The sequence below is a fragment of the Marmota flaviventris genome, chromosome 2 (assembly GCF_047511675.1).
Source record: "Marmota flaviventris isolate mMarFla1 chromosome 2, mMarFla1.hap1, whole genome shotgun sequence".
NCBI classification, from domain to species: domain Eukaryota; kingdom Metazoa; phylum Chordata; class Mammalia; order Rodentia; family Sciuridae; genus Marmota; species Marmota flaviventris.
Genome location: NC_092499.1, coordinates 197,442,042 through 197,468,415, shown reverse-complemented (window position 1 = coordinate 197,468,415; position 26,374 = coordinate 197,442,042). Strand labels below are relative to the sequence as shown.

The 26,374-nt window shown below is 64.3% G+C and overlaps 1 protein-coding gene across 1 annotated transcript in view; it reads right to left on the bottom strand.

The window, feature by feature from the left end:
- Positions 1 to 26,374, bottom strand: part of Prex1 (phosphatidylinositol-3,4,5-trisphosphate dependent Rac exchange factor 1) — a 139,378-nt gene that overhangs the window by 42,381 nt on the left and 70,623 nt on the right. Inside the window, exons 5-10 of the mRNA XM_071609007.1 lie at positions 26,107 to 26,208; positions 13,822 to 13,983; positions 8,719 to 8,852; positions 5,707 to 5,825; positions 4,720 to 4,869; positions 2,853 to 3,000 (exon numbers count right to left, since the gene is read on the bottom strand). Of these exons, the coding sequence (XP_071465108.1) occupies positions 2,853 to 3,000; positions 4,720 to 4,869; positions 5,707 to 5,825; positions 8,719 to 8,852; positions 13,822 to 13,983; positions 26,107 to 26,208 (815 nt within the window). The remainder of the gene's footprint in view (positions 1 to 2,852; positions 3,001 to 4,719; positions 4,870 to 5,706; positions 5,826 to 8,718; positions 8,853 to 13,821; positions 13,984 to 26,106; positions 26,209 to 26,374) is intronic.

The window sequence follows — 26,374 nt, the reverse complement described above, 5'->3', positions numbered from 1 at the left end:
CAGCGCAGCGCGAAGGGCAGCAAGGTCCAGGTTCCAGAAAGATGTGACCCAGAGCAGGCTGCTGTCCCTGGACGGGAGAAGCCCCCCATGGAGTGGCCAGAGCTGCTGCAGATCAGAGCTGGGGTCCCGCTGATCAGGGCTAGTCAGCTCCCGGCCTCTTCCTGACCCACTAACACTCACTTAGCCCACACCAGGCCAAGGCCGAGCCGAGACAGCGAGGAGCACACAAGCGTGTCAAGGCACTTTCCAGAGAAGGCCACCAAGCCAAGTCCCCTCAGGGGGCCCTTTGTCTTGCCTGCTGCCTGCTGGGCCTGGGCTGTCACCATTGTGGAGGTGTCCACAGCACGCCTGACAAATGGATCCCCCTCCTCCTCACAACTCATCCCCACACCTGGGCACATAGGAGGCCCAGGCAGGGAGGCCTGGGCAGGGAGGCCGTCCCCTCCAGGTCAGTAAGGAGGTCCATCTCCAGCAGATGTCAGTAACTCAACTGCCTCTAATCACCACGGACTGTGGAACCAAGGCTCTCTCCTTCCAGGAAGCCTTCACTGACCGCCCTGCTGACCACACCTTGTCCCATGTGGTCCCCTGAGCTCTGGCAGCCCCCAAGAGCGCCCTCCTCTGGCCTCTGTGATGAGGCTCATCCTCACCCCAGGCCCTGCTGTGCCTCCGCCACTGATCGCCTTCTCAGCACCTAGAATACAATTAGAGCCTGACCCAGGCCCTGCTGACCCAGCCCCTCTGGTTCCTGTGGCAACCCTGGTCTCCCACCCTGTGGCCACCCGCAGCCTCCTGCCTCGCTGCTGGCCCCCCTCCACCCTCAGAACTCCCACCTGCTGTTCCCTCGGCTGCTCCGGGTCTTCTGGGGGGTGCTGGTCACTCGGACCTTGTTGAAACAGCACCCCGAGAGGCCCGTGCACCCCCTGAACCAGCCCCACTCCCTCCCTGCCTTGCAGCTCCTGGCAGAATCGATTCCAGAAAGACCCCTTCACTTCATCCGTCCTGCGGCCTGCGTCTGGCTACTCTCTAGACAGGTGTCTCCCTGAGGGCAGGCATTCCCAGGGTCCTGTCCCCAGCTGGCCCAGGGGAGGGGCTGGGTCAACAGGAGCAAAGGATGGTTGAATCTGATGGTTTCAACTAAGCAGTGACACACAGGTTTTGCACCTAGGTCACTTTTATGTATAGCCACCTCACAGGTGTCACCTGCCTCCTCCAGCAACCCTGAGGGCCATTTTATTCTCTTTGATCACGGACTGAAATTCAGCAAGGTTAAGAGGCTTGTCCAATGTCACGCAGCAAGAGAGTGAGGGAAACGAGACCTGAACCCACGTGTGACTCAGAGCCCAGCCCTTGAAGGCCGAAAAGCCAAACCAGACACATTTTGGATTCACAGATAAAAATGAGCAAACATGGCAGAGCAGGAGACGGGGCAGAGCACGCCAAGTCACCAGCCCACGTGCTGGGCATCCCTGGGCCTTCTCCTCGCCCTTAAAGTGGGGACAGCAGCAGTGACCCGCCTCTGTCAGTGCTGGGCAGCAGAGGCAGGGCTGGACAAGCCGTCTCTGTGGCCACTGACTCCGTCCACGGGAGGGGACCAGCTCATGCAGAGCTCGGGAGCTGGCCCTGTGGGAAAGAGGCCTCAGCCGGGCAGGTGCAGAGGGCGCTGCGCGGGAGGCAGGTTTCTTAGAAGGTCTCCCTCGGGGCTTGTGGCCTCCTGGGCCCCATGGCTAAAAAGCAGGCTGTGAACCTGGCCCTGCTTCAAAGGGGCGGGAGAAGCGATCCCCTAATCCTTCCTGAGGAGGAGCCCCTCTGACACTCTCATCAGACGGGCTCCCGGCTCCGGCTTGGCAGGAGGCAGGAAGGTTCTCTGACCAGAGGCCGGAAGCAGCCCCTCCCAGAAAGGGGCCAGCATCCTTTCAGCCAGGATTAGGGATTAGCTGGTGGAGACCAGCCAGGCCCCTCGGCTGCCTCCCAGGCCCCAACTCTCCTCTCCACAGACACCCCAGGGAGAGCAGAACCCCAGCTGCTGACCCGGAGGGCACCGGCAGCCCAAGCCCAATCCCCGCCAGCCCTGAAGGTTGCCTGCTGGGTTCGGACCCCAAGCTCGGCCCTGGGCCCCACCCACTCCAGGCTGGGCCCCACCCCCTCCAGGCTGGGCCCCACCCCTCCAGGCTGAGCCCCACCCCCTCCAGGCTGAGCCCCACCCCTCCAGGCTGGGCCCCACCCCTCTAGGCTGGGCCCCACCCCCTCCAGGCTGGGCCCCACCCCTCCAGGCTGAGCCCCACCCCCTCCAGGCTGAGCCCCACCCCTCCAGGCTGAGCCCCACCCCTCTAGGCTGGGCCCAGGTGGACACCGACTGTCTGCAGGCACTTTAACCTTAGCACAGCTAAAACCAGGCTCGCTCGGCCTGACTTGCTCCCACTTCCCATCCCCTCTTCCCCCGGCTGCGGGTGCCCACCGCCTCGCCCCTTCCTCCCACATGCAGGGCTCCCATGAGACTTCCCTCCCCAAGTCCAGGTTCATGTCCAGCCCAGGTCGACACCCCCTTCTACCAGAAGCCTCGAAAAGTGACGAGTGGGCTGAGCGCCACCCGCCTCCCACCCGCCTCCCCTTCTGCTCGGCCACCCCAGGCGCCAGCCGGGGCGGAGGCGGGAGCGCAGCAGCGGGCCGCCACTCCACAGCATGCAGTGCGCTGCCAGCCATGGCGTGACAAGGACCTCACAGTGGGTTGAAAACCCGCCTGGGACGCCAGCCTCTTGACTCTGAGGTGGCTCCACAGGAATAGGGGTCCTGGGGGCTCCGCCCAGGAGGGCGCGGGGAGGGGTGTGGGAGTCGGCCGGGCGCGCACTCACTTGCCCAGGAAGCACTTGGGCACGGTGCTCAGCTTCCGGCGCCGGTCCTTGATGAGGTTCACCTTCTTGCTCATCATGAGGTGGTACAGCTTCTCCCCCTTCTCCGCGATCATGACGTAGGCGTCGCGCTCCATGCCCAGCTTCAGGCCTGCACGGGGACAGAGCGGAGCAGCCCGCAGCTCCTGAAAACTGCCCCACCAGCCCCACCGCGACCGCCCCAGGGCAGCCATGAGCACTTCCTGTCGGCCACCGGGGCTCCAGACACTGCCATGCAGCCCTCACAGGCTCCACGTCACACGGCAGGTCCAGCCCTCACCCCGGAGCCAGCTCCACAGCCACGTCCCCCCAGCCCCAGGTGCGGTTCCAACTGCAGAGGCCGTCAGGGAGCCCGGAGCCCTCTGCACTCCAGCCTGGGCTGCGAGCTGGCCGACCCTCCAAACTGACCTTCCTCCCTGCACACCGTCCGGTCTGGACAGCAGCAAGGGCAAGCAATAATGGCAAACGCCTTCACAGTGGGACGACACGCAATGGGTCCCTCACAAGAACCTGGAACCATGACAGGAACCAGGACTGTCCCCAGGTCACACTGAGGCCCAAGGAAGTTAGGTTCTCAGTCCGACGGCCCAACAAGAAAGGGCAGAACCAGGATTTTGATCCAGGAAGTGGGCTCCAGACCTGGCTCCTGACCACAACACCAGCCTGTGCACCAGCCCAATTCCAATGACCAGGGCCCCTTGGGCCCCACCCTACCCATGACCATGGACCCCCAGTGCCGGCCACAGCACCCCCCCCCCCCAGGCCTGCCACAGCCACCCTGGTCAGTTTCAGAGGTCACATCCTGGCCCAACAAGGGCCAAGCCCTGGGGTTCACTGGGTCTTTAATGTTTTGATGCAAACTCAACGTTGGAAATACCTCCCGATGGTCCAGGTGTCTCCTGGAGAAGAGGTGCCCACAGCAGTGGCCATGTTGCCCCCTCCCCAGAGGTGACAGTGACCAGTGCCTGGCTGCAGGTGGAGGGCAGTGGAGCCTGAACCTGGCGCCACGCGGAACGCAGACCCGAGGGCCTTCCTTGCCCATCGACTAACACTGGAGAGTGGGATGCAGGGGTCAGGGTTGGGCCAGTCAGACTCTGAGCAGGGGCAAGTGGAGGGCCCCTGGCTGCTCCTGGGTCCAGGGGAAGACCAGCTGGGCAGAGAGTCAAGAGACAGCTGTCCACCTCGCCACGGCAACAGCAGGAAACAGGCGGGGACAGAGGCCGGCCCCTACTCTGCACACCTGGCATTGGGGGGTCTGGGACCACGTGTCGGACTCCCCAGGTCCTCAAGTGCAAGGTCTCACACAGCAGGGTCACAGCCCTGCCCAGGAGCGACTGCCTTCCACAGAGGAGGACACAGGGGCCTGGGAAGCTGAAGACTCGCCAGACACGGGGCCCCTTCCCAGCCCGGGGGGCCTCTGCCCACAGCTCAGCACCCCCTAGTTCAGAGCACACACCCCACACCCCATCACTGCCAGCCCTGGGGTCCCTTCTGTGACCCGACCTGCCTCGGAGTCCCTGTGCCCAGGGGGTTCCCGACCACGCTCAAGGGAGAGGGCCTCTCCCAGACCCTCATCCAGCGGACACCAACAAGAAGGCACAGGCACAGTGAGCGGCGGGGGGGGGCGTCCTGGGGGGACGGGCAGCCCCATCACCTCCACCCCAGGCACCAAGTCCCTGCACAGTCCCGTGGCTCCCGCCAGCTCCTGCGTCTCGGAGCGCGGAGCTTTCTGGAGAGGACCCTTGGCCCCTCCTCGGCCCCTCTGGCCTGCAGAGCCCTGCGCGGCCCAGGCCCCTGGAGCCCAGAGCCGCCAGGAAGGCCCCGCACTCACTCTCGCGCTGCTCCCGCTCGCGGATGATGGCGTCCAGCCACTTCTGCTTCTCCTCGGCCGTCTTGGCCATGCACACGAACCACTTGTTCTTGGCGGTGTTGTGGATCTTCCAGCCGTTGGTGACCGTATAGCCGTTGCTGTGGTAGTCGGCTGGCAGGGACAGGTGGCAGAGTGGGTCATGTGACTCCGGACGTCCCAATAGGGCCAGGTGGGGACTGTTCTTCACTCCCACACAGAGGGTCAGGGCCAGCAGCAGGGGCAGGACCCAGAGCTGGACATTCGCCTTGGGAACAACCCCTTCCTGGCTGCTCTCTGGGGGCAAGGAAGACCTTCCTCAAAGACCCCTCAGCTCCTCAATGACACGGGACCTCGTGCAGGCGCGCAGACAGAGTGGCAGGGGACACCTGTCAGGAGCCCAGGGGACCTGCCAGCCTCTCCCTTTGCCACTTGGGGACTAGTACAGCCCCAAGGCCAAGGGCAGGGCCTTGAGGTGAACCAGGACACTCCTGCAGTGGACACCACCCAGCCACGGAAGGCAACGTGTGCCGAGAACCGCGGCAGGGGCAGCAGGGACCCTCCGCAGGCAGTGGCACAACCTGTGGCTAGACAGCTGTGGCACTGCGCATGACCGAGTATGTCCAGAGCCTCTTCAACAGGCACATCCACCTAGTGAGCTTGAGAGCACCGGGATTTTACTTAAAATGCTCAGTAAGGAAGTCACAGTGGGGAATGTTTAAACAGCAAAGAAACGGTCATCACAGAGTCCAGCTGAGGCCCCTCCTGGGCCGGCAGCGCCCTGCGGGAAGGACGAAGGACGGGGCGCTGCCTTCTCTTGGTGGACGCCTCATGCCCCAGGGGCTCACTCGGGTACCTGCCCACCAGGCACTGTCTGTAGGCAGGTCACACATCACGGTAAAAGGGAAAACTTCAATGCCACAGAGTCGTGTGGGCAGGCGGGACGGGCCGGGCTGAGCGCGGCAGGCCTACCTGTCCCGTCTTCCACGTTCTCCACCTCCATGACCTCGGTGTTGATTCGGCCCCTGAAGATGTACAGGGAGCCATTCATGGATTTGGTCCTCTTGGTGGACTTCTTGCTCCCAGTGACCCTGAAAAAGTTGGGAAACCAGTGTCCCCTGAGGGAGAGAGCAACACAGAAGGACGCGCGGGACAGAGTGGGGTCTGGCGAGGATGGTCGGCCGGTGGGCGGTGGCTTAGGCCAGCCATCGTCCCCCATCACAGTTTTCTCATCAGAGAAGCGGGCTTAGAGCCTTGCTGACCTCTCAGGGCACTTCCCAGATAATAGGAGACGGCGTGAGAGGCCAGTGAGAAGCGACAGAAACCCAATCTCCTTGACCAGCAAGTGGGAGGGGCCCACGGGGCTCCCAACAAGCACTTCCTGAAAAAAGGCCAGAATGGAGGAGAGCTTGGGGTAGGCGATCAGCTGCCCACCCGCCCGCCGCCCGCCCACCCACCCATCCATCCACCTACCGATCCATCCACCTACCCACCCACCCACTATCCACCCACCATCCACCCACCCATCAGTTCATCCATCCACCCACCTATCAGTTCATCCATCCACCCACCCTCCCATCATCCATCCATCCACCCTCCCACCCATCTAACCACCTATCAGTTCATCCATCCACCCACCCATCCACCCACCCTCCCATCTATCCACCCATCATCCATCTGTCCACCCACCTACCTACCCGCCAGTCCATCCATCTACCTACCCGCCAGTCCATCCATCCATCCATCAGTCCATCAACCCACCCATCTTACCCACCCACCATCTTCCTAGCAGTCCGTCCGCCCACCCACCACTCATTCATTCACTCGGGTCAATTCCGCTGCTCAGTGGCTCAATCCTGCTGCAATCTGACAGTTGGTGTCCCTCCAAATTCCTATGCTGAGCCCTGAGCTCTGAAGCTCTGGTATTAGGAGGTGGGGCCGTTGGACGGTCTCGGGATGGAGGCAGGGCTCTCGTGACTGGGATCAGTGACTGTAAAAGAGGCCTCACCCCTTTGCGGGACAGCTGCCTCGGCCGTCCACCCTCCGAGGACACAAGAAGGCCCCATGTGGGTGGCAGACAGCAAGCCCTGTGGGGCAGACCTGGTGCTCTGCACAAGCCTCCCCAGCCCTGACCCGTTTCTGTCTCTGCCTCCAGTGTGCACTCACCACCCGCTGCTCACTCACACCCTCCACGCAGCACAAGAGGTCGCAGCCAGAAGAGAAGGACGGCAGGTGAGCAGGTGAGAGGGAGAGGACTCAGCCTGGATGGAGCTCCAGGGCACTGCCTTCCCGCCCTCAGGCTCAGACAGACACACGGCCCCTGGGTCTCAAGCTGCTGCTCTCAGGGCAGGAAACCCCTAGGTCCTCGGGCCACGAGCTGCAGGCCTGGCCCTCAGGGGTTCCTGAGGGTGACTGGTGTGTGTGGGGGGGTGTGTGTGGGGGTGTGTGTGGCGGGTGTGTGTGTGGGGGGTGTGAGGTGGGTGTGTGTGTGGGGTGTGTGGGGTGTGTGTGTGGGGGGGTGTGAGGTGGGTGTGTGTGTGTGTGGGGTGTGTGTGTGTGGGGTGTGTGAGGTGGGTGTGTGCACATGCACCCAAATGGGACGCCCTCCGGGTCTCTAGAGAACCTGCTGCAAGTCTCGGTGTCACCTACAGGGATGTGCACACCCAAGAGAGGACACACACTCCACTCCACACCCCAGCCACAGGCCACGCACACCGTGTACACCTGCACTGTGCACGCGTTGCTCACCGACCCTGTGAAACGAGGCCAGCGGTGGGCAGTGATGGACTCCCCATGCTCCTGACCGCGACACACTAAGCAGACAGCTGGCATGCAGCCGTGAGCCCTCCGGGCCGCAGTTCCCCATGGGCGATTCACAGGGTGGGCTTTTAAAAGCCTCCTGCTTTTTTGGGGTGGTGGGAGCTGGGGATTGAACCCAGGGGTGCTGATCACTGAGCCCCAGCCCAGGCCTTTTTATATTTTATTTAGAGGCAGGACCTCCCGAGCTGCTCAGGGCCTCGCTGAGTTCTGAGGATGGTCTGAACGTGCGACTGTCCCCTTTGCCCCGCCCTCGGAGCTCCCTGCTCTTCCTGGAGCCCAGGCGGGAGGGGACGCACAGCACAGAGTTTGTGAGGGGTGGTGTGCATGCTCGGGGCTGGGGTGAACAGGTGGGAGGAGGGGGGGTGGCTGGAGGTCTGGGGGTGGCTGGATGGAGCGGGTGGGAAACGGCTGCTTTAGGCGCTTCCTGTGGCCACACCAGTGGGGCTGGGGCTCCCCTCACCACTGCCCAATCCCCAGGCCCCCGGGGTTCCACTCTCTACTCCCCATCAGAGGCGGCTCACTGCCTGATGCCAGGCTCTCGGCAGGCAGGTGTGCACAGCCCTCCAACCTCAGGGAAGCAGCCAGGTGCCTGCTGACTTTGGTCCCTGCGGGGACTCGCGGGACACTGCCTGTCTGGGACGTGGGTGGGGGAGGTCTCCGACGCAGTGCTCTGAGCTCCTTCAGAATTAGAGGCTCAACCAGGCCCAGGGGAGCACACCTGTAACCCCAGCGGCTCGGGAGGCTGAGGCAGGAGAATCACAAGTTCAAGGCCAGCCTCTGCAACTTATCGAGGCCCCAAGCAACTCAGCGAGACGCTGTCTCTAAATAAAATATAAAAACTGAGGGGTGCTGAGGGCGACCTGCACCCCAAGTTTTCAAACCGACTTACTGTTTTATGTATATGTATGTATATATGTGCACATGTGTATGTACATATACAGTTATAACTAAATATCACACTATATTTGTGACTACGTTGTTAAATAAAGGCACTACTTAAATTCATTTTATAATAGCGTATGTGGCGCTCACTATGGATTTAGAACAAACCCCTCAAGTCATGGAAGAAGTCCAAGACATCACCTCAGGGAAGCAGCACATTGGCCCTGCCCCGCCTCCTGGCCCACGGGGGCAGCCAAGGCGCCAGCCTCCCCAGCAAGTCACCTGGACTTCCGCTTGCAGTAGACCAGGAGGTTGTCGAACAGGAAGAAGGCCCTTTCCTGGATGTTACCCGCAGAGATTTTCAACAAAGTCCCCTGCAGGAGGAGCTGGGTGCAGATGTCCGTGAGGTTGGAGCCCTGGGAGAGGAAGGGCAGGCAGAGGATGAGCAGGCCAATCCAGGAGAGCAGCGGGCACAGACTTCCCTTCCCGCCTCCCCCTGCACCCACAGCAGATGGAGACCAGCTCTGGTGGGAGCTTCCACCTGCGGGCGAGCAGCACAGCCTGGAGAGGGCTGGGAGACCGAGGGAGCTCAGTGCTCAAGGGGGCCCACTGGGGTGCTGGGCTGGGCCGCCTGCCCACCGACAGCTCGTCCTTCTCCCCACAGGAGTGCCACCTGCATAAGCATATGCCACTGTATGCCCAGCACCCACAACTCCCCAGTACACAGTAGGTGCTCAATAAGGGCTTGCAGAGCAGATGAACACGGCATGGACACCACCAGGCCCAGGGTGGTGCGGGCAGTCACTCCAGCCACAGCTGTGCGTGGGGACGGGCATGGACGCTGGACCCCGCCAGCCCTCCCTGCTGAGTGACGGGAGTGTGAAGCTTCCTGCACATCGGGAGGCCCAGGTGGCATGGCTGGGGACGGTGTCGGGGTGCGGGGCAGCGAGCTGGCCTTGGACAGGCTGAGGGAGGGACGGGCGGGCACAGCTGGGAGGAGTCCTCAGCGGGACCTCGGGGCTTGTGGAGCCCCGAGAAGAGCGGCCAGGGCAGAGAGCGGCGTGCTGCCTGGGGCAGCTGGAAAGGCCCGTGGACACAGGAGGCCAGCTGAGGGCCCGGGTCCTGGCCCTCCTCCTGCCCCCTGGGGATGCCCACCGCAGCCTCCCTTGCACCAGGCACGGTCACGTGATGGTGCCAAGTCCAGGGGCCTCGCTGCCTGGGGATGCCTGCCTCCTGCGCCCTCTTTTCCAAGGCTGGCAGCCCTGGGGCAGGAGGGCGGTGGCAGGTGGGGCTGGAGGGACCTGCCCACCCAACCTCTCTGCAGCTCCCTGGAGCCAGCACCTGTCCTCCAGCTGTCACCAGGTGGACAGCAGGGCCCCTGATGTCGAGGCTCGGGAATATGCTGCAAAGGTCCTGCGGCAGACCAGCGGGCTCCACCAAGGGAGGGACGAGAGACCTCACCGTCCCTGCCTGGAGATGAGCCGGGGAGGGAGGGCCACTCAGACTCCCTGGGCACGCGCTCAGCCAGGAACCGACGGGAGCTGGCATCAGGGAGACCTGCTGACCCGGGACTCTGAGACCCAGTCGGGGAACGGGCTCTACATGGCCAGCCACAGGCTCCCCCCTGCTGGGTGGTCAGGCTCCCCATGCCCGGGGCCAGCCAGGTGCAGCCAACCCACTCACAGGGGTGCCAGAGACCACTGTCCTGGGACACCACTGGCTCGTGGTCCAGGCTGTGGGTCCAGGACGGGGCTGGTGGGCTCCTACCCTTGGGGGGGGCACACGGCCCTGGGCACAGGCACCCTGCAGCCTGGTCTGTTTCCCTGAGTTTTATTTTGATTTTTTAATTTACTTGCAGTACTGGGGATTGAGCCCAGGGGCACCTCACCCCCGATTTATGTCCCCAGCCCTTTTAATCTTTTATTTCAAGACAAGGTCTGCCCAGGCTGGCCTTGAACTTGCCACCGTCCTGCCTCAGCCCCCCGCCATCACTAGGATCACAGGCCTCATCGCACGGGGCCTGCAGGCAGGTAGGTCTCTGATGGCCCCCAGGAGGGGGGTGCCTACTGCAGACTCAGAGCTGCCGCAGAGCCGTCCTCACCAACAGGAAGGGACCAGGCTCCGTCAACGGCCGTGGCCAGCACAGGGCAGCCAGCGGCCTCCTCCTTGCCCTGCCCTGCCCCACTCACCCTGCTGGGTCCCTTCCAGGCTCCAGAGGGCCTGGTACCTGGCCCACACAGAGCCCCCGGGTCACGCAGCCCTGGACCTGCCTGTGGCCAAGGCCACCTCGGGGGCCTGAGGGAAGAACGCTCGGCTCAGGAAGCTGCCTCGCGGCCTGGCCAAGGGCATCAGCAAAGCGCCCTCCCGGCCGGGTGCCCCCCGCCAGCCCTGCAGGCCCCCTGGGAGGCTGAGCCCAGGCACAGCTGCTCCTAAGGGTCCCAAGCGCCAAGGTGCCCACCGGTCAGGGCAACACCCATCCCAGAGGCCTCCCCCCAACACACAGCCCCAACCGAGCTGCACCGCCACGTTTGGTGATGACCAAGCCAGACGTCAAAGGCCCAGGCGGAGGCCAGCGTGGCCCGTGGTGAAGTGGGGACGAGCATGAGCAGCTGTCCCCACCCTTCACTGGCCTTGTCCTGCGCCCTGGTTCCCTCCTCCCCATCCCAAGCTGGCCAGCTGACTGCCCCCTGCCCGGGGCGTCCAGGGCCAGCAAGGACGCTTCCCTCTCACTGAGAACACGTGTGTCCCCTGGGTCACCGTGAGCCTCCTGCAAAGGTCCCTCCCCGGGGCCTGCATCTGGGGGCCCTTCTGCAGGGGTGGCCAGGGGCAGCAGCCCCAGGCCAAGCTCGGGAGGCTCTCACCCAGGAAGGGGCCCCGCGCACCAGCCCGACACCCAGCCGAGCCAGGGCACGCGCTCTGAGGGCACCCAGCCCAGCCCCGGCCACCCGCAAGGGAGGCCCCCGCTGCCCAGGGCCTCCAGAGGAGGAAGCCAGGTGGGGAGCCCCGGGCGGGGCCTGCCGCTCCTCCCAGGGACCACCACCCGCTTCCACTTCCTCACCGGTCAGGACTGGGGACTGGGGACTGGGGACAGGCAGCTGGTTTTAATGAGGCCAGTCTCACGACTAAAAGGGGCAGCGGCTCAGGAAGGGGCCAGTGAGTCAGCGACGGAGAGCAAACCAACCCCAGCCCACACCAACCCGAGGACGGTGGCCGGGAGGGGACCCAGTGGCCAGATCCCAGGAGCACCCACCCCATCTGATCAGAGCAGCACCAGGGCAGGCGGAAGACCAGCAGGCGGCAGGGCGCCACGTGAGCCACGGCCGGCCAGGCTGTCCCCAGGCAGGACCAGGTACCGGCAGGCACCACTGCTCGCAGCTTCGCCAGCCAGCAGGACCGTCCACATGAACCTGCGCCTTCACGACTCACCTGAGGAGCCCTCCTACCTGCAGAAAGCCCCTCCATGTCTCCAGGGAGCACTCGGCCCCCTCGCCCCCCTCAGAGCGACACGAGAGTCACCTCAGAGACACCGCTCAGAGGAACACCCAGGAGGAAAGGGGCCCAGGGCGCTCTGCAGGTCACAGTCTGGGCCTCAGAACCAAGTCCCTGCGCCTCACTGTCCACATCCGGAAAACCAGGACAGTAACAGTACCGCCCCTGTCGCATTGGGAGCATGCAGTAGGTGCTCAATACTGGAGCAGCTCTCACTGAGGTCAAGTGCCTTCCTAACTGCATCCAGAAGCAGTGATCACACAAGGGCCCCTGAGCCCCCGAAGGGTGGATTTTCAGGGGCAGGAAGGGCTTGAGGCTTTCTCTCCTGTCTCCTCAGGTTCCCATGATGCTTCTGGAAATCACCTTGCCCTGGCGTCCCAGGAGCCTGCCCAATGTCCCTGCAATGGAGCCCACCTGAGAAAGTGGCCAGGAGACTCTAGATCTTCCAGAAAGACCGTCACTTCCCCCCTTTTTGACAATGAGTAACTTAGGTGTGCTGCTCTTTTTACCTTGGCTGTCAGGAAGCTCTAAGCCCAAACAGACAGCATCTTAAGTGAAACAACTCTATTTGTTCTGGAAAATGACCATGTGACCCACTCCTGGCCAATGAGATGAAAGGAAAATTTTTTTCTGTCTTTTGAAAAATACTTTCTCCCACCGGGGCCTCTCGCTGTCCAGGCCAGGCCACCTCCTCCAGCTTTGAACCCACAACCTTCACGGAGCCACACGGGAAAGACCAGGGCGCTCTCAGAGCTCGGGCTGTGACACCACGAGGCCGAGGCGGAATCCTCAGAAAGGGGCGCTGATGGCCAACCTGAGCAGCAGCAGGTCAGCGGCAGGGAGCAGGCGGAGGGAGGCATCGTGGGCAGGGAGGGCGGAGGGTCAGTCACTGAAGGGCCAGAGAGCCGAATGCAGGAGACCCGCAGGACACCCAGGTCCCAAGGGCACGGCCAGGGGGTGAAGCCATCAGAGCCCGGCCTGTCCGTGTGGCACTCACAGGGACGCTGCCCAGGCGCGTCTGGACACCCGGCAGGCCACCTGCAAAGCTGTCCCAGGCCTGGGGTGCCCACTGCCACCCCGACTCCGGGAGCTGGGACCTGGGCCCTCGGCTAGCGCCACCCCAGCAGCCTTAGCCGCGTGGTCACCCAAACAGCAGCGGGCGGCCTCCACCCTCCAGAGCTCAAGCAGCTGGGTCAGATCTCGGCCGAACCCCAAACCCCACCCCAAACCCCAGCTGCAAGGGAGTCTGGGAAAGGGGCTCTGTCCTCCACCCTCCCTGGCAGGAGCCCCGCAGAAGGAGGGCAGGGCCACGCAGGTGCCGTGCCGCAGCGCCGGCTGCCCCAGCGCGGGAAGGGACACTAGAGCCCTCAGGCAGCAAGAGCCACCAGCCGGGGACCCCAGGGCCTGCAGACCCGGAAGGCCTCGCCCAGTGACCTGCGCCTGACCCACACTCGACTGGGCTGACCACGTCCCCCACAGCCTCCGGGAACTTCCCATCACGCGAGGAAGGCCGGGTGGAGATCCTGGGAACCACGGGCCAGCACCACGGAGCACCGCCACACGGCAGCTGAAGACGAGGCTCTGGAGTCACCAGCAGGAAGTGGCCAGCCAGAGCCCTGTCCTGCAGTGGACCCTGGCTCCAGGCCCACAGGTAAGTGGGGAGCTGGGGGCTGCGCAGGATCAGAGGCTCAGCAGCTGCTGCCGTGGGACACTGACACCCAGCGTCACCAGTTTTTCAAGAGAAACTTCTGATCTGAATTACTTGGGTTTAATTGGGGAAAAGCTAAGCAGTTTTCTTACAAGCAGAACACGGGGCCCCGCCTGCCCCGGGCTCCAGTTCACCCTGCAGCTGTGCCCACCCGGCCCCTCCAGGCAGGACCCCGCCACCGCACGCACCTCCCAGCCCTCGATGTGGGACTGCAGCTGCTCCAGGGCTTCCAGCTTCTCCATCTGCCGCTTGGTCTCGTTGATGTTGGAGCAAACGGTCTTCATGGCCTGCAGGGCGCTCTGTACCGCCGGGTGGTCGGGGTGCTTGCCCGGGGTCCTCTTGGCCAGCTCCTGGGCAGGGCAGAGGCAGGAGGAGACGTCAGTGGGGGCCTAGCGGGGCCGGCGTGACCTGGGCTGGGGACGTCACTCGTGCACTCCTAGAAAGGCCTCCCAAGCATCTCCTCGATGGCAGGCAGAGAGCTAGGGTCTGAGATGAACCCCCTCGCCTGGTGGACGGCACATCCTAGTGGAGCAGTCACGGACAGAACCCAGCTCCAAGCAGGGACACACAAGACCAAGCAGACCAGGGTTGGGGCAGGTTACTTCAAACAGGGAGGTCAGGGGGACCCTCGAGGAGCTCACATCCGAGCAGCCACGGGCTGAAGTGAGGGGACCTGTAATAATATGAGGGAGGAGTGTCAGGGCAGAGGGACCAGCACGTGCAAGGGACCTGGGGCAGGGGCACGAGTGGTATAAAACAAGCACAGCGAGGAGCCAGTGCCTCTGGAGGAGGACAGACAGACGCAGAGACAGGAGAAGGGCAAGTCACGGAGGTGGCCACGGATCCTGCCCTAGCCCCAGTTTTCTTAGTGAAATGGGCATAAAACATGTCTTGGGGCTGGGGATGCAGCTCAGTGGCGCAGGGTTTGCCCAGCATGCACAAGGCCCTGGGTTCCATCCCCAGCACCGCAAGATACCCCTAGCCTAGGGGACTCGAGATGGGCGTGTGAGGCTCACCCCAGCCACCCGCCCCTTCTGTCAGCTCAGTCCCCACCTCAGGCACAGGCTGGGACGCGCGGGACGCCAGGCCAGTCTGGATCACAGGCGGGGCACTGCTGGGCATGGTGGGGGACTCAGGGGCAGGGACGTGCAAGGCCCCTGCCAGCCCGCCCGCCCGCCCTCTGGACGGCACCAGCACAGGAAGTTCCCTTCAGCAAGTGCCCAGACGCGTGCCCAGCCTGTCCACCGGCCCCTCTGTCTCTGGAAGGCCAGGAGCCATCCCTGCAGACCAGCTCTCTCGGGCCAGCTCTGCCCTGCTTCTGGGGGAGCCCCTGGGAGCTGGGGCCAGCCACGGCCCTCCTGAGCCTCGGCTTCCCCGTTGCACACCAGCAACAAGGGACGCTGGCGATGACGGTGGCGAAGGCTTCACCCGAGGCAGGTCCTGCTGTGGCCTCCCCGAGCAGCCGCAGAGCGCAGGCCCAGCAAGAGGACAGGGCCTCCGAGGAGAAAGACGGGGGGTGTGGACTGGGACATCGGCAGGCAAATAGATGCCGAAAGCATTGTGCGCATACAGCAAGTGCTCAACACATGCAGCTCTCAGCACCCCTGGTGTCTGTAAGGAGACCTGCACCATGAGCCCCTGTCGTCCCACAGGGCTGCCGCTGAGCATCCTGCCGAACACCCACTGCAAAGCCCCGGCCACTTGCCACCCCTGGGCCGCCCAGAAATGAGCCCTGCTTCCCTGAGGACCAGCCCCTTCCCCAGGCCCAGACGCCTGTGCCCAGGACCCCGGGGTCCACTGAGCTCCGCCCAGGCCCAGGGCTGTGTCCGTGGGAGGGGAGGCGGAGGCGCCCACAGGGGAGCATGCAAACTCCTGCTGCCCAGCTGACCCTCACGTCGACCCCGCCAGGTGGGCCTGCTGTTACCCTCAGCTGTCAGACGCAAGAACAGAGGCACAGAGAGGTCGGGTCAGTTGTCCAAGGTCACACAGCAGATCATGAGCCCAACCAGTCTGGCCCCAGAGTTGGCATTTTGAGTCCCTGTGCTGTTTATGACCTTTTAATCGGTTTCCTAGAAATGCCTTCCTCTCAAATCAATGCCTGCCTCACGGCACGGAGGGCGACTAGCACCTGTTGACACAAGTAATGAATCATTTATGTGGTTGGTGAGGGGGGGGGCCGGCAGGACACGGGGAGGGGGAGGGATGTGCCGGGGGTACGGGGGGAGGGACGTGCGGAGGGTGCAGGGTGCAGGGGAGGGGGGAGGGACGTGCTGGGGGTACAGGGGGGAGGGACATGCGGGGGTGCATGGGGGGAGGGACTGGGGGGGCGCAGAGGAGGGACGTGCCGGGGCGCAGGGCCTCTGAGGACAGGCCTGGCAGTGGAGCTGGACGCTGCGGGAAAGCGCTCGGAAGGGGAGGACTTGGAGCGGAGGCCACGAGGCCGCAGCGCAGGGAAGGAGGGAGGTGGACGATGAAGTGGGACGAGCCTCGGAGGCCAGGGGCACCCAGTGCCATCCAGGAGCACGGGGAGGTGACAGGGCTACAGGGCTGTGAATGAGGCCACACCATCCACCTGTCCCCTTCAGGGACCCTCTGGTGGCTGAGAGGACACAGGTGCAGAGTGCACAGAGGGCAGGAGACAGTCAACGGCCACGGCAGGTGTCCGGCAGGAGACAGAGGTGGCCTGGGAGGGAGCCCCTCTGCCCAAGGCCCTGTGGAGCCCACAGCCCGCTGCAGGTACGTCCACGATCAGGCACACCAGAAGGCCAGGACCTGGTGGTCATCACTGGTCACCTGTCCATGTCCCCAAAGCCACCCCATCACACGTCTGCAGATGAGCAGCTCTGAGCGTCTGGACGTGAGGCCCAAGAGGTCGGCCAGCTCCGGGTGAGTGGGGGTGGGCTGCAGGACGGTGGCAGCCACTGCCACCACGCCCATCCCAGACCCCAGAAGGGGACGCTGCAGTGACCCTCCGCCGACGGGCCCCCTCCAGGAGCCAACACCAGCTGTTAGTAAAAATGAGAAAAACGCCACTTCCCCTTTCTGTCTGGCTGCCCCTGCCTCTGCTCCTGCCTCCGGTCAGCACTGGGCTGGGGGAGAAACCAAGCAAGACGTGGCCAGGCCCGAGGCTGGCCAGAGCTGTGGGGGACGCCAGCTGTGTGGCCTCCATTCACAGGGGAGCGCATCCGTGCCTCGGCTTTGCACGTGCCACTTCCTCCCCCACACTCCTCCCTTTTCAAGCTCATAAGAGGCACACGGTGCCGTAGATGGACAGTCCCGGAGAACTGGGATCCAGAACGAGACCTTACGAGACCTTACGTGTGGAGTCGGTTAGAGAGAACCGTCTTCCAACAAAGAGTGCCAAGACACCAGACACCAGGGCCAGCCGGCACCTGCCCACACCACACCCAACAGCCTACTCAAACGCAGCCCAAGCCTCAGCACAGCAGCTGGAAGTAGAGTCTGTGAGGAAAACACAGGAGTAGATCTGTGTGACCTCAGGTTTGGCAAAGTGTCCTCAGACAGGACGTCAAATACAACTAAAAAAGTGTCACCCTAGACTTCATCAAAATTAAAGACTTGAGTGCTTCCAAGGGTATTGTCAAGAAAGCGGGAAGACAATCTCTAGGGGGCAAGAGAACGACGCACATTACGAACCTGAGAGGGTCTGGCGTCTAGCATATGTAAAGAGCATCTGCAACTGAACCAAAAACCACAAATAATGCTACTTAAAAATGGGCAACAGGTTTGAACAAGCTTTTCTCCACAGAAGACATACAAACAGACACCGAGCAGATGAAAAGGAGCCCAGGGTCACTCATCCCTGGAGAAATGCAAAACGAAGCCACGTGAGATCCCCTTTCACACCCACTAGAACAGACACAACCAGGAGAGGAGCAGTGACAGGGCAGGAAACAGAGACGCGGGGCCTCCGACCCTGCTGGGGGACCGAAAGGGCAGCGGCTCCCAAGTTCTTTTATTGATTATTTACGTGATTTGGGGGACAGCGGCTCACTGTGTTGCCCAGGCTGGTCTCAAACTCATGGACTTATGTCTCCCACCTCTGCCCCGAGTGGCTAGAACGCGGGCATGTGTCGCCACGCCCAGCTGCAGATGGGGAAGGACAGTTCCAAAGGGACACCTGGATCCATCTCCACCTGAAGCCATCCATCCGTGTGTTTTCCAGCTGGGGAAGGCCGTGCGTTTTTACACGGCCATTCTGAAGCATGTCTGCGTGTGCGTGTGCACACCTACACGTTCAGCCTGCGGAGCTCGTTTTTCCGTCTCTTGGACTGAGGCAGCCCTGACTGCTGCTGCCAGTGTCCAGGTGGGCGGACACAAAACACAGGAATCTCCAAGGCTCGCGGGAACTGGAACTAAACCAACAAAGGTCTAACAGGCAGAGGCAGGGAGGTGAGGAAGCTCCTGCCAGTTCAAAACCAAGGGAGCTGGAAGTCAAGTTCAGAGACGGCGGGCTCCACGTCCCAGCTGCAGCGCTGTGTGCACTCAGGGGCGGCCAAGGAGGGCCAAGGGGAGGGGACCGAGAAGGGCTCACTGAGCGCTTGCCCGTGACCCCGAGGTCCCAGCTGCTGTGTGCTCAGGGATCCGTCCTCACACCAAGGGGAGCTTTGTCACAGAAAGTGGCGTCTCCGGGAGCAGTGCGCTCCCTATGGCTGGAGCAGTCCCCTCGCCTGGGCTCAGACGGCACCTCACAGCCTGGACCTCAAGGCCAGGGTCGAGGCTGGGCTCTGGGGAGGGGACGGTGGCTCCAGCTGGGACCTCACACAGGGACCTGCCTGGTGAAGCCATCTGCACATCTGTGAAATGGGACAACTGTCCCCTCCAAAGTCCTCTCCAGGGGAAGGAGGAACGTAAACAACAGGGACACAACAGTGACCAGCACCGCCATCGTCTCCATAGTAACGGGCGCTCACACTTGGTATCACCTCTGTGCAGCATAACTGAAGTCACCATGGTCATCGTAACTACAAGCATCTATTGAGCACCTTCTGCATACCCACCACGGTTCACAGTTAACTCCATCAAGTTGTCTCCTCTTGGAACCCCCAGTGGGGAGGGCCATCGTGTCCCCACCGACGTGCGAGGAGTCTGAGGCACACGCAGTAAAGGCTCCTGGCCAGGCCACAGGCAGACGGCAGGATGTGGACGCTGACACGTCCACGGTCCCTCCAGAACCCCGACGGCAGGGAGGGACACGCACGATCGGGCTCTGAGGACAGGAAGGCCCGGCGGGCCCAGGGGGCTCGGAAGACCCAGGCAGCAGGGGCACCGGCTGCAGGGGTCTGCAGGGGAGCGGGTGACCTTTCAGCATCCGCCACCCCCCGGGCGGCTTCCTGGCACCCAGCGAGGGCTTCCTGGAGGAGAGGATGTGGGCGGAGGAGCTCCCGCGGCTCCCGCCGGCGCCCCCACGGGCACGCTCCCCACTGGGCACAGCAGCCCCACATGCCCCACGCGTGGCCCCCACCGCGTCAAGGCCACAGCGCCGTCGGGACAGGGCCTCCAGCTCCAGGCCAAGTGTCCTGGCGGACGGGCAGCCAACCCGGCCCTGGGAGCTCGGCCACCTGCTGAGCCAGGCCCAGGGGCAGGGGAACCAAAGGGCCCAGAGGAAGCGTGAGCAGCCGGGGGCTGGGGGCGGTGTCCCTGCTGCTCCTGCCCAGGCCTCCTGCAGGCGGGGTCCTGGCGAGGCCGAGGCCGGCTCTTGTCCCGGGGACTCAGGAGGCCACCTGAAAAAGCCGTCCAAGGAAACAGCCCAGGGAGGCCGAAAGCTGGCCTGGCGGCCTGAGAGCCGCGGGAGCAGCTGGCTGGCCGCAGGCTGCCCGGGTCTGGGCTCCCTGCCACCCTCTATGTTTCATTCTGTCTTTTTATTTTTTCCTCCGTTTCGCCCCCAGTGCTGAACCAGGGCGGCTCTGTCACTGAACCACGTCCCCTCTGCTTTGAGACAGGGCCTCACTCAGCTGCTGAGGCTGGCCTCAAACTTGGGGTCCTCCTGCCTCAGCCTCCGAGTCGCGGGGATCACAGGCCTGCGCCTCCGGGCCCAGCATTTCCACTCCTTTTTGAATCAGCAAGTTGACATTTGGTTTTCCAAGTCTGTTTTTTTCAAGGTCATAAAACAATTAAGTTCTCAGCCGCTGGCAGCAGAAGCACAGGACAGACCCGTGAAAAGGAAGCTGGGTTTGTCCCTGGAAGATGTGACAATGGCCGCTATTCCCTGTGACTTGAGGCTGGTGGGGGCTCAAAAGGGGACTCGGATGGGAAAGACACACTGTCCCCTCCACAGAGGGGTGTCACCCGGTGTCTGGACCATTTGGAGTAACACCTGGGGACGCCAAGGCCATCTCTGGGAGGGCCGGCTGCCTCTGCCCAGGGTCCACCCTCCAAGCTCAGGAAGGCTGACACTCTCCAGAACTCACAGTCTGGGTCCCCTCCTGCCATCCCCAGGACAGCAGGCACAGATGCCGAGGTGCTGGTGTCCCCTCCACACGCCACTTAAAAAAAGGAAAAACGGAAAAGACACAAGAAGCAAGAGCCGTCGGGGCCAGGGAGACCCAGAACCGCAGCGGCCGGCCCCGAAGCTGACCGGCTCCTGGGCAGGGGACACGCACATGTTTCTGATGTGACTCCTGTGGCCTGAGCCACAGGTCCAAGACGCTGCAGCCTTGGGGGCCGGTGGCCAGTGGCACAGAGGAGAAGCCACCTGTGGGTCCTCCCACCGGGAGAGCAGGAGGCAGGAGAGGCCCGGGAGGAGCAGGCCCTGCTGGGCAGTGCCACGTGCCACGGGCAGCAGCTCCAGGTGCCCCAGCTCTCCACAGAGCTCAGGCCCTGGTGGCCCTGGGTGGCCTCTACCTGCCCTCAGCTGGTGGTGCCAAGGGGACGCTGCCCTCGGTCGGCCCCGGCCCTCGCCCTCCACACCCGGTCGCTGCCAGCAGGGGCGGGTGTGGCCCTGGCCTGAAGCCCCATGACCCAGCTGCAGCGCTCAGGGCTCTGCCTCCAGCTGCCAGGGAGCCCGGGACACTCCATCCCGGTCATGGCCTGCTCCCGTCCCCGCCGGTGGAGCCAGGTCTCAGGAGGAATCGGGGACACTGCACGGGGGCGGTGGCTGGGGGGGTGTGAGTTCTGGTTCAGTGGGAGAAACGGGCCGCTCAGCCAGACCAGACTGGGCCAAAGGAGGGGGCAAGGAAGAGGCCCTCACAGCCACGAGGGGTGGGGACAAGCCCCCGCACCGCACGCCAGCCGGGGGTCACTGTCGGAGCCTGCAAGGTCTGAACTCGCGGTGCTCGCGGACGAAGCCCTGAAACCTACGAGGCGGAGAGCGCAGACGGTCGCGGTGGGAAAACCCGGATCCAGAGAAACCCGGGCAGGACGACCCTGGCACGGGGACAGTGGCCGCGGCCCGTCACTCTCAAGTACCTTTCGGATGAGTCACTTGCTCTCCGTGGCCGCCCACAGCTCAGGCGCTGCAGACAGGAAACCGAGGCACCTCGTCGCAGAGGCAGCCCAGCGGGAGCTGGGACTGATGAACGTGGAGCCGCTCGCACCTGCCCAGAAACACCCAAGTGCTTCCAGCAGCCGCCTCGCGAGTCTCATCTAACCTTCTCAGCAAGCCTGCAAGGAACTGCCATCGGACTTACATACGGGAACGGAAGCACAGGGAGCTTCACAATCTGCCCTTGGATGCACAGCTCAGCAGACGCAGAACAGAATTTCTGAACTCAGACTCCGAACCACAGACAGAAGAGAAGGAGGGAGATTGCAGGCAGGACCCCCGCAGGCTCCTTGGAGGATGTCTCCTGTGCCCTTGGCTTTGACAGGGCGAGGCAAGCAGGGCCTGGCCCCAGAGGTCTCTCTACAGCTGGCTCTCACACCGGAAGGAGCTGAGCAGACGCAGCCCAGAGGCCGGGTGGAGGACGGGCACTGGTCGGGAGAACAGGGACCAGGGCACAAGGCCGCAGAAGAGACCTCCACGTCCTGCCCCTCAGCTGGACACAACGACGCGGGCCTGCAGGAGGCGGTGGGCCTCCCAGCGTCGGGGACAGAGGGAAAGTCCAGAGAGGACCTCGGGCCAGACAACAGCACGCACTCCACAAAGCAGTTCAGAGACACCCGGTGGGACAGGCAGGGCACAGGAAGTGACCTCCTCAGGTGCCCCAGCCTGTCCCCAGCACCCCACCCTCCATCCCCCAGGCAGCCAGCTCAGGTCCCCAGGCAGGTCCCAACACCTCCCTAGGATTCCCACGCCCTGGGGAAGAAGACCCAGAGTGGCCCCAGGGCCTGTGCAACCGCCCATGACAGAGCCACTCCCTCCCTGTCCCCCCCAGGAAGGTCCCTGCCCTTCACCCAGGCACATCCTGCCCAGGGCAGCTCTCGGCTGGCCCTTCCGCCCAGAGGACGCTTCCCGGCCACTCAGAGCCCTGGCCTGGAGGGGTCCTGCCCCACAGCAGGCTCGGGCTGTCCTTTACTGCACTTCCAGGACCCAGGACAGCGCCTGGCACGGAACAGCTGCTCCATAGACGGCAGGAGCCACTAAAGGACGTCCCAGGACCCAGCGCTGAGAACCTGCGCTCAGACAGGGGACACCCGTGAGGTCCCAGGGCACCACCAAACCACGAGACCATGGCGTCCACGTGGCCGTCACGACCTGACATTGCCATTGGCCCGGAGGCTGGCTGCTGAGAGGCCCAGGTGCCGCAGCTCTCCCAGGAGCGGACAGGGGGACAGAGGTCAGCAAGCACATCCCCCCTCGTGGCTCAGCCCGGCCGGCCCCCCTCCGCCTGTCCCTCCCCTGCACAAGGTCCCTCGTGTCCCCCACAGTCCTACAGAACACTGGGACGTGTGCACACCGAGAACTGAGGCCGTCCCTTCCCACTGTACCCCAAGGGTGCCGACCCGGTCTAGGCCACATCCTGCGGCCAGGGGGACCGAGGACAGCCAACGTCAGCCCAGAACCAGGCACAGGAGATGTGGACACACCAGGGACTGGGCAGGGACCAGCCTCCCAGCGCAAGCCCAGCACAAGCTGCCCCGCCTGGTGTGCCCTGCGCGGCCCTGCTGACGAGCGGCCACCCGGGCTGGCTGGCCTCAGGCACGTCCACACGGCAGTCCAGTTCCTGACGTGGATGCAGCCGGCAACCCTGGGTGGCATTTCCACACTCGCTGTGTGAGCCGCCGGGGCCTCTCCTGGGCGCCAGGCACCGCTCCAGGCGCTGGGGAGGAGGCTGCCCGACCTCCCTCCGGAACCGACACCACAGGACGGACAAGAACACCCACCCAGGCACCGAGGGTCCCAGGACAGAAGCCAAGTGGAGCAGGCGAGGTGCCGAGCACTCGTCTGCAGCTCAGTGGACAAGGAAGGCGTCCCTGAGGAGGGGACATCTGAGCAGCAGAGGCCTGAGGAAGACTAGGAAGCTGGGAAACAGCAAGTGCAAAGGGCCTGGGGCAGGCAGCTGCTGCTGTGCTCAGAGAACTTGCAGGAGGCAGGTGTGGGTGAGAAGAGCAAGAGAGGGTGGGGCGGACACCGCCAAGAGGAGCCAGGATGATGCCGCAGGGCCTTGCGGGTGGGACAGTGGGGAAACTCAATTTTAGCAGGAGAGGCCGTCAATCCCCCAAGGGGAGAAGCTGACGGGCAGGAGGAAGAGCCTGGGCACGGGCAGAGGTGCAGGCTGCAGTCAGCAGCACTGAGACCGAGTCACCCACGTTGCGCGTGCAGACGTCCCCACTCCTACAGCCAGGAAGCACAAGGACCCCAACCTCCATCATCCGGTGAATGGACCGACAGCCTGGCGGCGATTCAGCCGTGGGTGGACAGGGCGTGCGCCACGTCACGGCACGACGGGCCTTGACCATGCCGTACAGGTTCAGGCAGCCAGCCGCGGGGGACGGATGGCGCGGAGCCACCCAGAAGCACCCAGACAGCTCCCTTCACAGCGGAGCAGGAGGAGGTCACTGTCCACCGAGAAGGGGGGACAGGGAGCGGCCGCCCACAGGCCTGGGGTTTTCTGGGGTGATGGGAATGTTCTAAGCTCCTTCTGGGGACGGTGACACAACCCTGAGTGGGAAGACAGAGCCACCCAGGAGGGAGTCTAGGGAGGGCAAGAGGAGCACGGAGCCGGCACCCGGGGCTGAGGTCGGGGAGGCCAGGAGCCAGCGGGGGGCACGGCACGGGGGGCACAGCGGGGGCACAGCGGGGGCACAGCAGGGGCAGAGGCAGCAGCGCCCCCTCACAGGCCGAGCCCGTGGCCACCCACTCGCTCCCGCTACACCAGGCCCAGCACTGGAGGCCGCGAGCAGGGCGCCCTGTCCTGTGACGGTGACTCCGGGGCTGTGCCTGCCACCCGGGCACAGCAGGAGGCCAGCAAGAGCCGGTGCCTTTGGGGAACGAGGGGCTTGGTGCCGGCCAGTGCCCAGGGCCATCTGTGCACCAGAGGTGTCACCAGGCCTGAGTCACTTCCTGGAAACGCTGATGGGAACCCTCGGGGCCTGGGAATGCGGGCGCCTCCTGGGCTGGCTGAGGGGCCTCCGGAGAAGATCCCGCTGTTCTCAGCGACGCCCGGGCACTGCAGGGCTGCTCCCGAGGAGGCCGCCTCGCTCCTCTCCCTCCCCACCGGCCCCTCGGCCCTGCGTCCACAGCACCCGGGCTCCAGGGCCCACAGGACGGCTGCAGTGTGGTGCCTGGGAGGGGACAGGCGGTCAGCTCAGCTACTCAGGCTCCTGGGACGTGTGACAGCGAGGAGAGGCGGTCTGCTGACGCACACCTCCCGCTGCAGGTGCCAGGGACCAGGACACTGCGCAGTTCTGAGAGGCGGGGGGCGTGGCGTGTCCCCACAGGGGACTGTCCTGCTGCCCTGCTGGCTGGTCCCCCAGCAGCCTGTCCCCACCCCTAAACAGCTGGAGGCGAAGGGCCAGCAGGAACCAAACAGTGAACACCCCTCGGTGGCCCTGGGTGGCAGCTGTGGCCACAGGTCATCCCTTCCAGGTTTTGATCCCAAGAAAGCCGCAGACGAGCCACAGGGCCATGAAACACAGGGCCACCTGTCCCCAGGCCCCGATAGGGAACTGAGCTCTGCACCCCGACCCCCAGGACCCTGGCCACCGACGGCCCCAACAGGCCTGCGCCTGGGGTGGGCGGGGTCTGAAGGAGCCCGTCCATGGCCTCCCCGGCTCCCGCCATGAGGCCGCGACAGCGGCTCGCTCTCTCCCACCCACCTCATCCCCAAAACGGGGCTCACCGCAGGGTCCACCTCGCGGGCTGCGCCCACCTGGACCCATCACAACAACCTGGAAGCCCTGCTGACGAAACCCTGGGTGACCACGAGACACTGGGGCACAGGCCACGGCGTGGCCTCTCCAGGTCACGGGCCACAGCAGGGCTGGAACCCACACCCAGACGCCTCTGCCTGCGAAGCCCGGCTCCGGCCCAGGGGCAGCCCCGTGTCTCTGTGAGGACCGGGTGTCGGCCACAGCTGGCTTCTGTTCTTTGTCCTGTTTATGACCCTTTAAAAACGTGACGCCACACTTCGCTCACGGCCAGCAACCCAGGCCCGGCGGCTGGCTCTGGGGGCCGCGGCTGCCCATCACGCCCAGCAGCATGGCCGCCTCAAGTTGGAAGAGACACCAAGCGGGTCTGGAGAAGCAGCTCTGCCGGCCGTCCTGGTCCTCGCGCCACCAACACCCAGGTGCCACCCGAGCTTCTGAGCCGCGGCAGGTCACTGCCTGCCAGGGCACGGAGCAGCGGCCAGAACCACCACACACCTCCCTCTCGTTCCCCCAGGGACGGTGAGCAGCCAAGCACCGGGCCAGAGGCGGCACCGGAGAGCCACACAGCACAGGCCTGGTCCCCAGCAGAGCTGAGGGCCACAGGGCCTTGGCCAGCTCCGAGGCCCGAGCCTGACTGACCTTCTCCAGCAGGGACAAGTTCAAGGTCTCGCTGGCTCCCTCCCCCTCGCATTCCAGCACACGGAGCCAGGGTGCCACGGGCACCAGGGTCCCATGGGCACCAGGGTCCCAGAGGGGGGCACCAGGGTCCCAGGGGGGGGTACCAGGGCCCCACGGGCACCAGGGTCCCAGAGGGGGCACCAGCCCAGAACCTGCCAAGCAGGGAGCCCAGGAAGCGTAGTCAGACACAGGGACAGGGCCAGGACCATGGCAGCTGTGCAGGCTGAGACAGCAGACGGCGGCACGCTGTCCCTCAGCTCCCATCTGCCCCAGGGACTCCGACACCCAGAACCAAGCCTCTGATCTCCCAGGCCTGAGCCTGCCTGCAGGACCCAGGCTGGACCAGTTGCTGGGCAGGGCAGGACACGCAGGCCATGGATGGCGGTCGGCTGCCAACCCGCCCTGTGCCTCCTCATCCCCTGCTTCCCGGGAACAGAGCTTGGTGAACGGCCCTTGTGCCCAGTCCTGGGCTGGGCACCACCCCTCCTCCCTCTGGGAAGCGGTGGCTGGAAGGCGCGGCTCACCTTGAGCAGCAGCGGGTACTTGCAGATCCGCTGGATGGGAGACAGCAGGTAGCCCTCCAGGGGGATGTCCGTGGTCTTCCGGCCTCCCAGCAGCATACAGCTCTGCAAAGGAACAGAGACCCTCGGTGACTCACCAAGGGCAGCACAGGGCCCAGGTGCCCTCACGTCCCCAAGGAAACGCAAAGCAGCATCAAGGAAGCAATGTCATGACCCCAGGAGAGGTGAGGCCACACCGGGGTGGTGGACCATGGGCCCCGTCCTGCTGCCC